Source organism: Ursus arctos, chromosome X (assembly GCF_023065955.2).
Source record: "Ursus arctos isolate Adak ecotype North America chromosome X, UrsArc2.0, whole genome shotgun sequence".
Lineage (NCBI taxonomy): Eukaryota > Metazoa > Chordata > Mammalia > Carnivora > Ursidae > Ursus > Ursus arctos.
This window is the reverse complement of record NC_079873.1, coordinates 19,478,799-19,490,966: the sequence shown is the minus strand read 5'-3', so window position 1 is coordinate 19,490,966 and position 12,168 is coordinate 19,478,799. Positions and strand designations below refer to the sequence as shown.

General features: G+C 37.5%; 1 protein-coding gene across 6 annotated transcripts in view; it reads right to left on the bottom strand.

Moving 5' to 3' along the window:
* The window catches only part of ZFX (zinc finger protein X-linked), a 62,318-nt gene that overhangs the window by 29,859 nt on the left and 20,291 nt on the right, over positions 1-12,168 (bottom strand). For 5 of the 6 annotated variants that reach the window (XM_057310637.1, XM_026480176.4, XM_048213460.2 and 2 more), the window contains exon 2: positions 1,909-1,997. In XM_057310637.1, coding sequence (XP_057166620.1) covers positions 1,909-1,969 — 61 coding nt within the window. In that variant the 5' untranslated portion in view covers positions 1,970-1,997. Of the gene's footprint in view, positions 1-582; positions 638-1,908; positions 1,998-12,168 lie in introns of those variants that run through there. The other variant, XM_026480177.4, reaches the window with a different exon arrangement.

The following is a 12,168-nucleotide window of genomic DNA, read 5'->3' as shown; positions in this document are numbered from 1 at the left end:
GGAATCAAAATCAAATATCCTTGCCAAAAACACAGGATAAAAGAAAACAAATCCAGTATCTTGGATCCTGGTCTAGAGAAAAGCAAAGTTTTATGAAAGTCTTAACCTAAAATGCTATCCTGTTGATTAGTGCTTCTGGATGTGACTCAAACCAGGCTGAGTCCAAGCAGCTGCCTAACTCAATGACCATGTGTCACTGGCCAGGTCCTCAGAAACATATGGCTTTGTTTAACAAACACGAATGACCAACAAGGGCCAAAAATATCATTTAAAAATGCAAGAAATCTTACAGCCAGTTAATAGAGTATGTTTCCTTTAATTTCTATAGGACTTCTACGAAGTGCTTTATATTCATTTGTTTTCCATATTCTCAATATTAATATCAGCAACAGATCATTGTAATATCCATTTTGCAGACACGAAAATGAAAGCATTTGGTGGCAAGAAGACTGGTTACAAAATCTAAATCAGAGAGTACGGTTTGGACACTTATTCGTTTTGTGACCTTGGGCAAGTCATTTAACCTCTGAGTTTCAGTTTCCTCATCAGTAAAATGAGGACAGTAGTATCTGCCATGCATACCTCACAGGACTGTTGTGATGATCAAATGGGAATGTATGGGAAGTGTTCTGAAAAACTGTAATGAGAGGTTTCATTATTATTAGGACATGAAAACGGAGGCCCTGACAGATTAAGTGACTTGCTCAAAGATAAACAAACACCATAAGTGTTAACAATCCGGGCTAAAATGCAATAGCCCTTCAATCCACCACTTAGCCCATGACCCAGGCTCACTTGTGGTAAGATTAAGCTACTAAATAGTGTGTGTTTTTCTCCAAAGAGCTTAATCTCTCTTTCAAGCACATTAATTATACTTCATGTTCTAATGCAGAAAGAATTATACCTCTGCATTTATCATTATCAAACTGAAGTTACCAAATGTAAATTAAAAGACTATTCCAAGTTGTTAAGAAATATATATATACCCCTGCTGGATTTAGAGATTGAAGGAAAAGTCAAAATTTGAAATCATTAATATATAATTTCCTGATAAAGTTGATCACTATTTTTTAATATACTGCAATATGATCATTTCAAGTCCAATGGAAAACTAGTCAACGTTTTATTTATAAGGATAGCTAGCTAATGTGATAAAAAAAAAAAACCATTTTACATTATAAAACCTAGCATAATCACTTTACAATGCTACACAACTGGAATCATGTATAATCTGAAATTGTCAATACTTTTTTTTTTTTCTATTTTTAGAACTTCATCAATTTAATAGTCCTTGAAGTTTGGAGAGTGAGGTAAGACTCCATCTTCCTGAAGCAGAGAGCTCCTTTTGTCACCTTGTGAGAGACAAGGTTATAAAAGGAGGATGGGGTCAGAACGTGGAGGGCCTGAGGCTTATACCTTACCTGCTGGGTAATGGAAACCAGAGAAATGACACAATCCACATGTTATTTTTTGATCGGTATTCTAATTGATGGGCTGGACAAAAGAGACTAAGGGTAAGAAAAAGAATTTAAAAGTTACTGCAGACTAAGAATGAGACGATGGAGAATGTCTATGGGGGAGGAAGTAGAACGAAGAGATGTAAGCAAGGAACATTTTTAAAGGGAGAAGTAACCGGACTTAGCACTGTAACTGGGCAAGATGCAAAGAACTGAAGAGAGCACTGGCATTTTGATACTGCTGCTGTTACGGAGAAGAACATGAATGTTGGTTGTGAAGGAAACACATTTTTAAGGACAGGAACAATTACGTGCTCATTTTAACAAATTTAGGCTTGACAGGATAAAAAGATACCTAAGTGTGAGTATCAGTGTGAGAGTCTAGCAATTAGTCCACTTGATAGCCAACTCCAAATTTTGTAGTTGGGAAGCAGAACGACCCAAGTTATACCTGTTGCATCAAAAAATGAGTTTGGCTCTTGTGGCTGTAATTGAAGTCCATCTTCATCCATGGCCTTTAATTCTCATCAGTCACAGCTCCTAAATCAGAAAAAAAGTAAACCAAGCATTACTTTTTTAATATCATGTATTAAAAATCTCATCATGATATTTACATTTCTGAAACACTCAAAATTATGTGAAAGATCAACACTTATCAAAAATGTATCTATCTAAAATGAAAGAGAACTTAACTAATGCCCGATGATATATGGGCATCTAAATGACAAGGGAAGGCAGATAAATCATACAAGTCAGCTGTGCCTAGCCTTTTTTTTTTTTTAAGATTTTATTTATTTATTTGAGAGAGGGGGGGAGAAGGGGACTCCCCACTGAGTAGGGAGCCTGATGTGGAGCTTAATCCCAGGACCCGGAGATTGTGACCTGAGCCGAAGTCAGCCACTTAACTGACTGAGCCACCCAGGTATCCCTGTGCCTAGCTTTTTAATTGAGATACTGCTTTCACACAGCAAGTATACGCATCTTGATGAATTTTTTTTTAAGATTTATTAATTTTAGAAAGAGAAAGAGACAACATGGGGGGGGGCAGAGAGAGAATCTCAAACAGACTCCCCGCTTAGCACAGAGCCTGAAGCAGGGCTCGATCTTACAACCCAGAGATCATGACCTGAGCTGGAATCAAGAGTCGGACGCTTAACTGACTGAGCCACCCAATAAAATAAATAAATCTAAAAATAAGTAAATCTTAAAAAAACAGACAAAACAACAAAAAACTTAACCAATTAAATAATACACTATTTAATACTAATCACTAATCAGGGAGTGTGGTTTACTCATGTTATAAATACTGCATAAACTGCCTCCCTCATTGGTTTCCTTACCTACTTTCTCACTTTCTAATCCAGCCTAAATGGTACTATTTAGATGCATTTTTCTTTTACATTTATCATTTTTTGCTGATATAAGTAATGAATGCTTCTCACTAAAATTTCAAATAACAGAATGCAATTTTTTTTTTAATTTTAGTAATCTCTACACCCAACATGGGGCTCAAACTCACATCCCCCAGATTAAGAGTCCCATGCTCCAACTGAGCCAGCCAGGTGCCCCAAGAGTCATTTTTCTAAAGCATCAGCTAGATGATGTCATTCTGTTGAAAAATGTTTGACAGCTCCCCGCTGCTTCCAAATAAAGCTCATAATCCCACCATCTTCTAAATTCTGGCCCCAAAGTATCTTTCCATCATTCTCTTCCCTACCTTCCCTTCAAGCACCTCCCCCCACCACTGCATGCACACACTTCAGCCAAACAAAAATGTTCCATGTCCCTAATAAGACCCTAGCTCTACACTGAGCTCAGGGTTTCTTCTACCTGGAACACCCTTCCCTTATCAACTCTGCTTGGACCTTTTCTCCAAGTCCCCTTCCCCACAAAAAAAGAAAAAGCTGAAAATAATCTCTCCCTCCTCTCAATTTCTACAGCACTTTTTTCCTTTTACTCTGATTTTACTTGTTTGCAATAAACATTTATTTATATATGTCTTATTTTCAGATGTTAAACTTACATATAAATAGTTCTTAAATATCCATGAAAAACCCAAATAGCATTAATATAATAAATGGATTTTCAACATATCATCTCTGAGACATTCATTTTCAAGGAAGGATATGGATCGTGTTATTTATTCAAACTGCTTCAAATTAAAAGGAACAACAAAAATTTTTCAACTATGAAAAATGGAAAACATACATGCTTTATTTGAATAAGTTGTCAACTGCTCTCTCCCCATTAAAATCACCTCTGGGGGGGCACCTGGGTGGCTCAGTCGGTTAAAGGTCTGCCTTCGGCTTGGGTCATGATCTCGGGGTCCTGGGATCAGCAGGGAGTCTGCTTCTCCCTCTCCCTCTGCCCCTCCCCTCCACTCGTGTTCCCTCTCTCTCTGTCTCATAAATAAATAAAATCTTTAAAAAATAAAAAATAAATTAAATCAAATCACCTCTGGCCATAATGCTTTCTCTTCTCCCCCCTTTAAAAATGTAATTACGAAATGATAAACAGTAAATTAATCTTCTAAACATAATGCTATACTACTATCTGAAATTAAACCAATTAAGAGGGTAATGAATAGGATTTGTTAAGGTATTAAGGCCCTCTCTCAGTTTCCCTACATAAACCCAATCCCATCAGCTCTAAGAATTCTCAACCAGCACACTAATTCTTTTGCTGAGTATTCATCCTCCTTGGCTTTTCTATTAGAGTTTGACAGATAATCACTCCCCTGGATTCCAAAGTTCTCTCCTTCCCTCACTTCTCTTCCCACCTCCCCAACTGCTGGTTACTCTGCCTCCCCACTCCTTACTGCAGCCTTGCCCCGGAAGGTACACTCAGCCCTCACCTCTTCTGCTTTTTATTCTACGGTTTCAACTACCATTTCCACAAAGACGAGTCCCCAAATCCACATACTCAGGGTAGCATCTAACACTTCCACCAGACCGCCTGTAGAGTATTTTCATCAGGACAGAACCCTGCTTTCTCCTGACAAGACCCACTATGGCCTTTTCCTTCTTCCCTGCTTAAATTCAGTCAGGTTGTCAGACCTCTGTTTCTTCTCCACTTCTCAGGAATCTGTCCCTCTCTCTTTAGTCCCAATGTCACCACTTACTCTCAGCTTCCTATTTCCTGATCCCCGCTCCCCCCGCGGGGGGGGGGGGGGATGAAAATAGCCTCTCCACTGGCATTTCTGCCACTCCCACAACAAATGACGAGGAAGCCTGTTACATATGAGGGCTGGGGCCAAGTCCTGAGGAGGCATTCCTGCAGTCTCCATCTGCCACACACTGATCCTCTGAAGCACCGCTTCCATCATGGCACTCCCCTGCTCAGAAAGCCTGCAGTTCCCCAATATGCAAGCTGCTCTAAAATATTAACCCCAGCCATCACAGCAGACTTATTTGCCATTATACCCATCATTTTACATCCTATCCATCTATTTTCTAACGGATATTCTGGCCCAAATGGAGGGTACCCATTCAACTTATTTTTGACTTAGGTGAGCAGTAATTATTAAATGGTTTTAACTGATTATTTTTAATTGTCATTACAAAATTCAAATCAGGAAAAAACATGTTTTGTATTTCCAAGCGGAGATGACTATCCTTCAACTTTGTAACCCCTGTGGGGTTAGAAGTAATTCTCTCTGACAATCAGAATGAAACCAATGTTCTTAGAACAGAAGCCATTTAGAAGAGTTCTCAAGATTGTGAAAAACTAAGAGTGGGGAATATGCACTAATAACATAACTGAAATTGCTGCTGCCTTTGCTGCAAGAACCAAGCCCAGAGTTGAATCTGGAGACAAGCAGAAAGGTTCAGGGAACCAATACTCTAACAACTTAGGTGAACAGATACCAACGTTTTGTCTGATTACGAGATGTCCTCAAAAATACTTCTGAGACCCCACTCTCACCTCAAGGTCAGTAAAAAAGTCCCTTCCCAGTTGCAAAAATCATGATCCTAAACATGGTGTGGAAGAATTCACAAAAGAAAAACATACAGTTTTAAGGGAAATAATGGGTTGAGAGAAACTCAAAAAACTCACAAACACTTTCTTCCATTCTTAAAAAAAAAACAATAAAAACGCCATACCAAGTTAATACGTATAGCAAGGGCACTTATCTATCTTAAATTAGGGATAACAAATATAATATAATTCCATCTTGGATCTCTTGATGCCTAGACACTGTAATGATCTCCCTTCTTTAGCAAGTTAACAGGGTGCTTACATATTCACTTTGCTTTTTGCAGCTATTATGCATACAAGAATTACTTTTCTGCTTTTGGTCTCCCAAAAACTCACTGCCTTTTAATTTTATGATTCAACCCTAGTTCCTCTCCCTAAGTCACACTCAGAGAACTAAATTGTACTATATACAGTAAATGGAATTGCTCAAGCTGCAGGAAAGGCAAAAAGCAGATCTGTCTCTAAGAGAATTATTTTTCCTTTTTCTTAAGTAAACTCTACCCCCAACATGGGGCTTGAACCCCTGACCCTGAGATGGAGTCGCATGTTCTACTGACTGAGATTTTTCTTAGAGCAAAAGTGGAACTAGTGAAAATTTACATTTAAAGCCTAATTAACATCTTCCCTCTTAAGCTACATTTCTTTCCAATTTTTCCCCCACGTTGTTCGATGTTGGCCATTATTTCTTCAGATACCTAATTTTCACTTATATTTCACTCCCCTTACGAATTCAGCCCTTAAATTAAATTTCTCTCTAAGCTAGCCACTCTTAAATTCGTCAGATCCTCTTTATTTTCACTGCTACCTCTCTAAAAAGCTCTGGTTGTCTTACATCCAGAACCTAATGGGGTCTTTCCAATTAAAAGACTTGAGCCCTTCTAGCGGGTGCCGAGCTCGCTCAGTCTTAAAGCATGCGACTCTTGTCTCAGGGTCATGAGTTCGAGCCCCGTGTTGGGCACAGAGATCACTTAAAAAGAAAAAAAAAAAAAAGACCTGAGCACTTCTTATACTCAAGGAATTTTCTTCTGTTGTTTCTATATTTCCTTCCATTTTCTCTGTTCATTCATATTAGAATTTTTATTATATGATGTAATGACTCTTAAATCTAGCCTCCATGTTGCTTTTTCATTATTTTCTTTCTACTACATTCTCAAAACCCCTAAACTTTTTTCTAAGCTAGCTAATTTGATCTTTACTCCATGTACTGAATTTTTATCTAAAAAGGTCATATTTTACTATCAAAATAAACTTAGTTTCTTTTCCATAGCAATCTTTTCTCCTTTTTTGGTGGATACAGTATCTTCCCAAATATCTCTGAAGATCTGAAGTTAACTCTATATTCTAAATTAAACGGTCTCCTCTGCTATCTCATTATTCAATCAGTTAGATTTGGTGCCTCTTTTCAGACGGCTGATTTTCCTCAAAAGCATGATTCTTCTAGGTTGTCAATTAATACCTGTAGATGAAGGTCAAGACCAAAGTTACATTCTGATAGCTGGATTCTATTTCCTAGCTCAAGTGAGAATCCCTGTTTGTCTAGCAATGAACCTAAATTATGACTACGTTTAGAGCTCTAGAGTCTAGAAGAATGAGGCCAAGGGAGAGAAAAGAACCATGTAAACAGCCAGGCTTTCCTTTAGTGATAGACAAGCATCCCATCTTCCAAGTACTGGAGGTCCCATAATCCTCAGGTTAGCTACAAGCTACCTAAAGCACTACCCCTTTCTCCCCACAGTACCCACTTTGGAATTTCCTATGGACAATTTGTACATCAGAGTGCTGAATACCTGGCATTATCTCAGGAGGAAAACCACGAGAAGATATCTATACTGATAGGTAAATGACTTAGCTTTTCATACCTTTAATTATTCGGCTGTGCCCACCGCTTGCTCTTTCTCCTAGGACATCCCTGTTTCTGAGATTAGGGATAATGCAGAATGAAATTTCTGGATGGTCCTTCCAACTTTTTGAATAAGGCTACAGGTTCACTAAGCTCTTTAGGGTTTTGCCATTGATTCCCAACTGCTTTATTCAACCAGAAATTCGTCATATTCTGGTTTGCAAGTGGCATACCTCTCAGGTTTTTTTTGTTTCTCTGGATTTTTCTACTTCTTCCTCAATGATTTTGAAAGGGAAAAAAAAAGTAAATGTGTGTATTCTCTAGTCTATCTTGAATTTGAAGTCATTATGAATTTGCATGTGTCAAACAAAACGACATGGAAATATATAAAAACAAAAAAAAATCTGAAACAAATTTTTAAAAATCAATAGTAGTGACAAGTTACAACTCTTACCAACACTTGACAGATCAAATACTCAAAACCTAAGGAAAGAGGGGTGCCTGGGTGGCTCAGTCAGTTAAGCATAATCTGCTTGGGATTCTCTCTCCCCCTCTCCCTCTCACCCTGCTCTCATGTGAGTGCTCTTTCTCTCTAAAATAAATAAAATCTTAAAAAAATTTAAGGGAAGAGATGTATATAATTAACAATATTAATCTAATAGCTTTATTTTAAATTCCATTCCTGAAGAATAGTATATTTTGTTTTCAAACAACCTTGCCCACCTTCCGTGACAAGAATAGGATATAATGCTTGCTGCTGTAAATGTCAGAGCCCCTTCCTTCCCTGACCTGTCCTACTTGGAACTTCTGTACACTTGCTCAAAATTTCAATGGCAAGTTCTTGTTACAGATTAGTTTTTTCCATAGAACCATTCTGAGCCAATCAATAACTTCACAGTTTTGTTTAAAGTCTAAGAGTTTGAACTTTCAAAATCTATTAAAATTTGGTCCTAAAATGACAAGTCTTCTTAATGCCTTATTTTCCCAAAGCCCTTATTCATGCTCAGACTAAGAGTTGCCAAAGTACCCTCTGAACCTAGTTGCACTGATGTGCTATCAATACCAAGCACTAGAGTTTTTAAATGTCTTGGCCTTTAAAACTGTAGCTTGATGTTGGGAAATCCATATCCTTTCTAACTAGTTTTCCGTATGTAAAGCAGTACAGCCTCCTTAATGCAATACTGCTATTTAATTCACTCAATAATTTATCAATCCATGTTCATTACACAACAATCTACCCCGGGGGGTGGGGGGTGGAAGGATGGACAAAAAGGGGAAGGGAAGTAAAAGGTACAAACTTTTAGTTATAAATTAAGACACGGGGATAAAATGTACAGAATAGAGAATTCAGTTAATAATATGTAAAAACTTTGTACAGTGACAGATAGTAGCTAAATTTATCATGGTGATTACTTCATAAGGTATATAAATGTTGAGTCACTACATTTTAGGATACTGAATATACCGTACCACGTATACTAAATATACTGTAATATATAATACACTGAAACTAATATAATATTGTATGTCAACTATACTTCAATTAATAAAATAATGTATAAAAACTCATCTCTTTGGATCACTCTTCTTGATTTTGTCCTGAAAAATATTTTTAAAATAGGTTATTAGTCTTTGCTGAGCTTTTGAACAGAAATCCTATTCACATATCTCCTCTAATAAAGTATTCCGCCTTTAGTTGCAGGTGTACTGGAGTGGAATATGTCAAACACTTGATGTGATAAAAGGATAAAGACAGTTTTCTGACATAATATGAACTGGAGATTATTTTAAACTACACTGTACATGGAACAGTTAATTTAAATAAAACTGTGGGTGGAGAGGCATTTTAAAAGGTCAATCTCTGTCAAATACAGTACATGATAAAGAAAGACTGGTATTATCAGAAACTGTTTCCTCCCCTTTTCCTTTTTCCTGCACTTGCCATCTTTCCCAAAACTGGGCATTTAATTCATGAACTGATTATTCCCACAGTTCTTAATTGACTAAGTGCTTTTCTTATCAAATTCCTTCTTAATGAGTAATGTCTCCTTATATTCGAAAATCTTTCTGATAATGTATTAGAACTTGGGTGCTTTTTTTTTTTTTTTTTTTTTTTAAAGATTAAAGCATTCTTGTTTTCATGTTACTTCATTTAAACTAGTAAGTGCCCTCTTAGTTTTCTGGTAACTGGTTATAAAATCATGTATTACAGCTTTAGAGATTTTAAACTATTAAATATTCTTTTTTTTTTTTAAAGATTTTATTTATTTATGTGACAGAGATAGAGACAGCCAGAGAGAGAGGGAACACAGCAGGGGAGTGGGAGAGGAAGAAGCAGGCTCCCAGCCGAGGAGCCCTATGTGGGACTCGATCCCGGAACGCCGGGATCACACCCTGAGCCAAAGGCAGACGCTTAACGACTGCGCTACCCAGGCGCCCCTAAACTATTAAATATTCTTAAACTATGAAACTTCTTAAAATTACTGTCTTGCCATATCACCAACACAATAACTTAACTAATATTGACCCTACTTTTTCCCTCACCTACATGACCACATGCTTATTATGGCTTTTTCTAAATACATTACCTTGGGTCTGCAAGGTTCTGTAAACTCAGTGCTGACACTAACACTGTTCTCTGTATGTGTTAAACACTGGCAAAAATATAACACCAGGCTTTTCAACAACTATAACAAAATTTTTTTTTTAAAGATTTTATTTATTTGGCAGAGAGAGAGTACAAGCGGGGGGGGGGGGGTCATGGCAGGCAGAGGGAGAAGGAGAAGCAGGCTCCCTCAGCGGGGAGCCCAATGTGGGGCTCCATCCCAGGACCCTGGGATCATGACCTGAGCCAAAGGCAGCTGCTTAACCAACTAAGCCACCCAGGCACCCCTGTAACAAAATTTGTAAATTCATAGTTGCAGAATTATAAAATGTTTTTATATTGATCTTTTGCTAATGCAATTAGTAGTATGTTTTGTAACTATAACTTGTTAAATCCTTTAATAATTAAAAAAAGAAAAAAAATAAATAAAGACCAGGCTAGACACCACAGGGACTGGTTTGCAATACACCTGCTTTTTCCTCTTTTTTTTTTTTTAAATAAACCGTGTTGAGGGAACACCTGCTTCTTACATGACTAACAATGGCGTGCTCCACTGAGTATCAGCTCCAGGTTAAGTATCAGCAGGATTAATTCCATGATCATTCTCTGGGGCAAAGTTAGGGAGACAGCCAATTTATACCCCACCAAAAGAATTCAAACCTGGCTCTTTTCAGGAGTTTGGGGAGATAATAAACTACTACTAGATAATAGTCTTAAGTGGGGGGGGGGGGCAGGGACTGAGAGAAAGCACAAACATATAATATGCAATGATAAACATGAAGAAAAAAATTAAAAATCTTATAAGAAGTCTATAATTCTATGCTAGCACATTGAGGGGAAACATGTTACCGTTATTAACTCAATAAAGGAAAACCCAATCACCATGAAATTGGGAGACAAATTTTTTTTAAATAAAGGAGAAAGTTGTCTCTTATCCTTTCAAAAAGCTCTAGGAACAAAAAGACATGGATTAAATTAAGGTAAAAAAATTAAAAGTATTCCTTCTAAAGTCAGTTAAGACAAGGACACCCTGAGATGCCTGGGTGGCTCAGCTGGTTAAGCAACTGACTCTTAATTTTGGCTCAGGTCATGAGTCTGAGTCCAGTACAGAGCTCTGCACTGGCACCGAGCCTGCTTAAGATTCTCTCTCTCTCCCCCTCTCCCTCTGTCCCTCCCCCCCAACTTGCTCTCATACTCTTCCTAAAAAAAAAAAAAAAAAAGACAAGGACACCCATTAACACTATTATTAAGATTACACGAAAATTTATAGCCAACGCAATTAGGTTAATAAAATGCAGGGGCGCCTGGGTGGCACAGCGGTTAAGCGTCTGCCTTCGGCTCAGGGCGTGATCCCGGCGTTCTGGGTTCGAGCCCCACATCAGGCTCCTCCGCTAGGAGCCTGCTTCTTCCTCTCCCACTCCCCCTGCTGTGTTCCCTCTCTCGCTGGCTGTCTCTATCTCTGTCAAATAAAAAAATAAAAATCTTTAAAAAAAAAAAAAGATAATAAAATGCAAAATACAATTATTTGAAAGAAATTATACTTGTTTATGTATGATCTAAGTATGAAATCCAAAGGAATCAACTGAAAAACTACCATGAGTATGATTTTATAAAGTGTACTGGTACAAAATTAATACACTTGAAGACAAAGGCTTCCTTATGTAACACATTAAAATCCCATTGATAAAAATACGTGAAAACTCTGTGATTAAAAAACACAAATATACAGATAAATCAGTCTTGCTCTTCAAACCCACAACTATATTGTCAATCTCTGACAAAGCGGCGAAGAATATGCAATGGGAAAAACATAGTCTGCCCAACAAATGGTGTTGGGAAAACTGGACAGTTACATGCAAAAGAATGAAACTGGACCATTTTCTACCACCGCACACAAAAATAAATTCAAAATCAATGAAAGACCTAAACGTGAGACACGAAACCATTAAAATCCTAGAAGAAAACACAGGCAGTTAACTTCTTCGACATAGGCAACAGCAACTTCTTTCTAGATAGGTCTCTTGAGGCAAGGGAAACAAAAACAAAAATAAACTGTTGGAACATGATCAAAATAAAGAGCTCCTGCACAGCAAAGGAAACAATCAACAAAGCTAAAAGGCAACCTATAGAATGGGAGAAGATATTTGCAAATAACATATTTGATAAAGGGTTAGTATCTAAAATACATAAAGAACTTATACACCTCAACACCCAAAATAATCCAATTAAAAAATGGGCAGAAAACACAAAGAGATACTTTTCCAAAGAAAACATATAGATGGCCTATA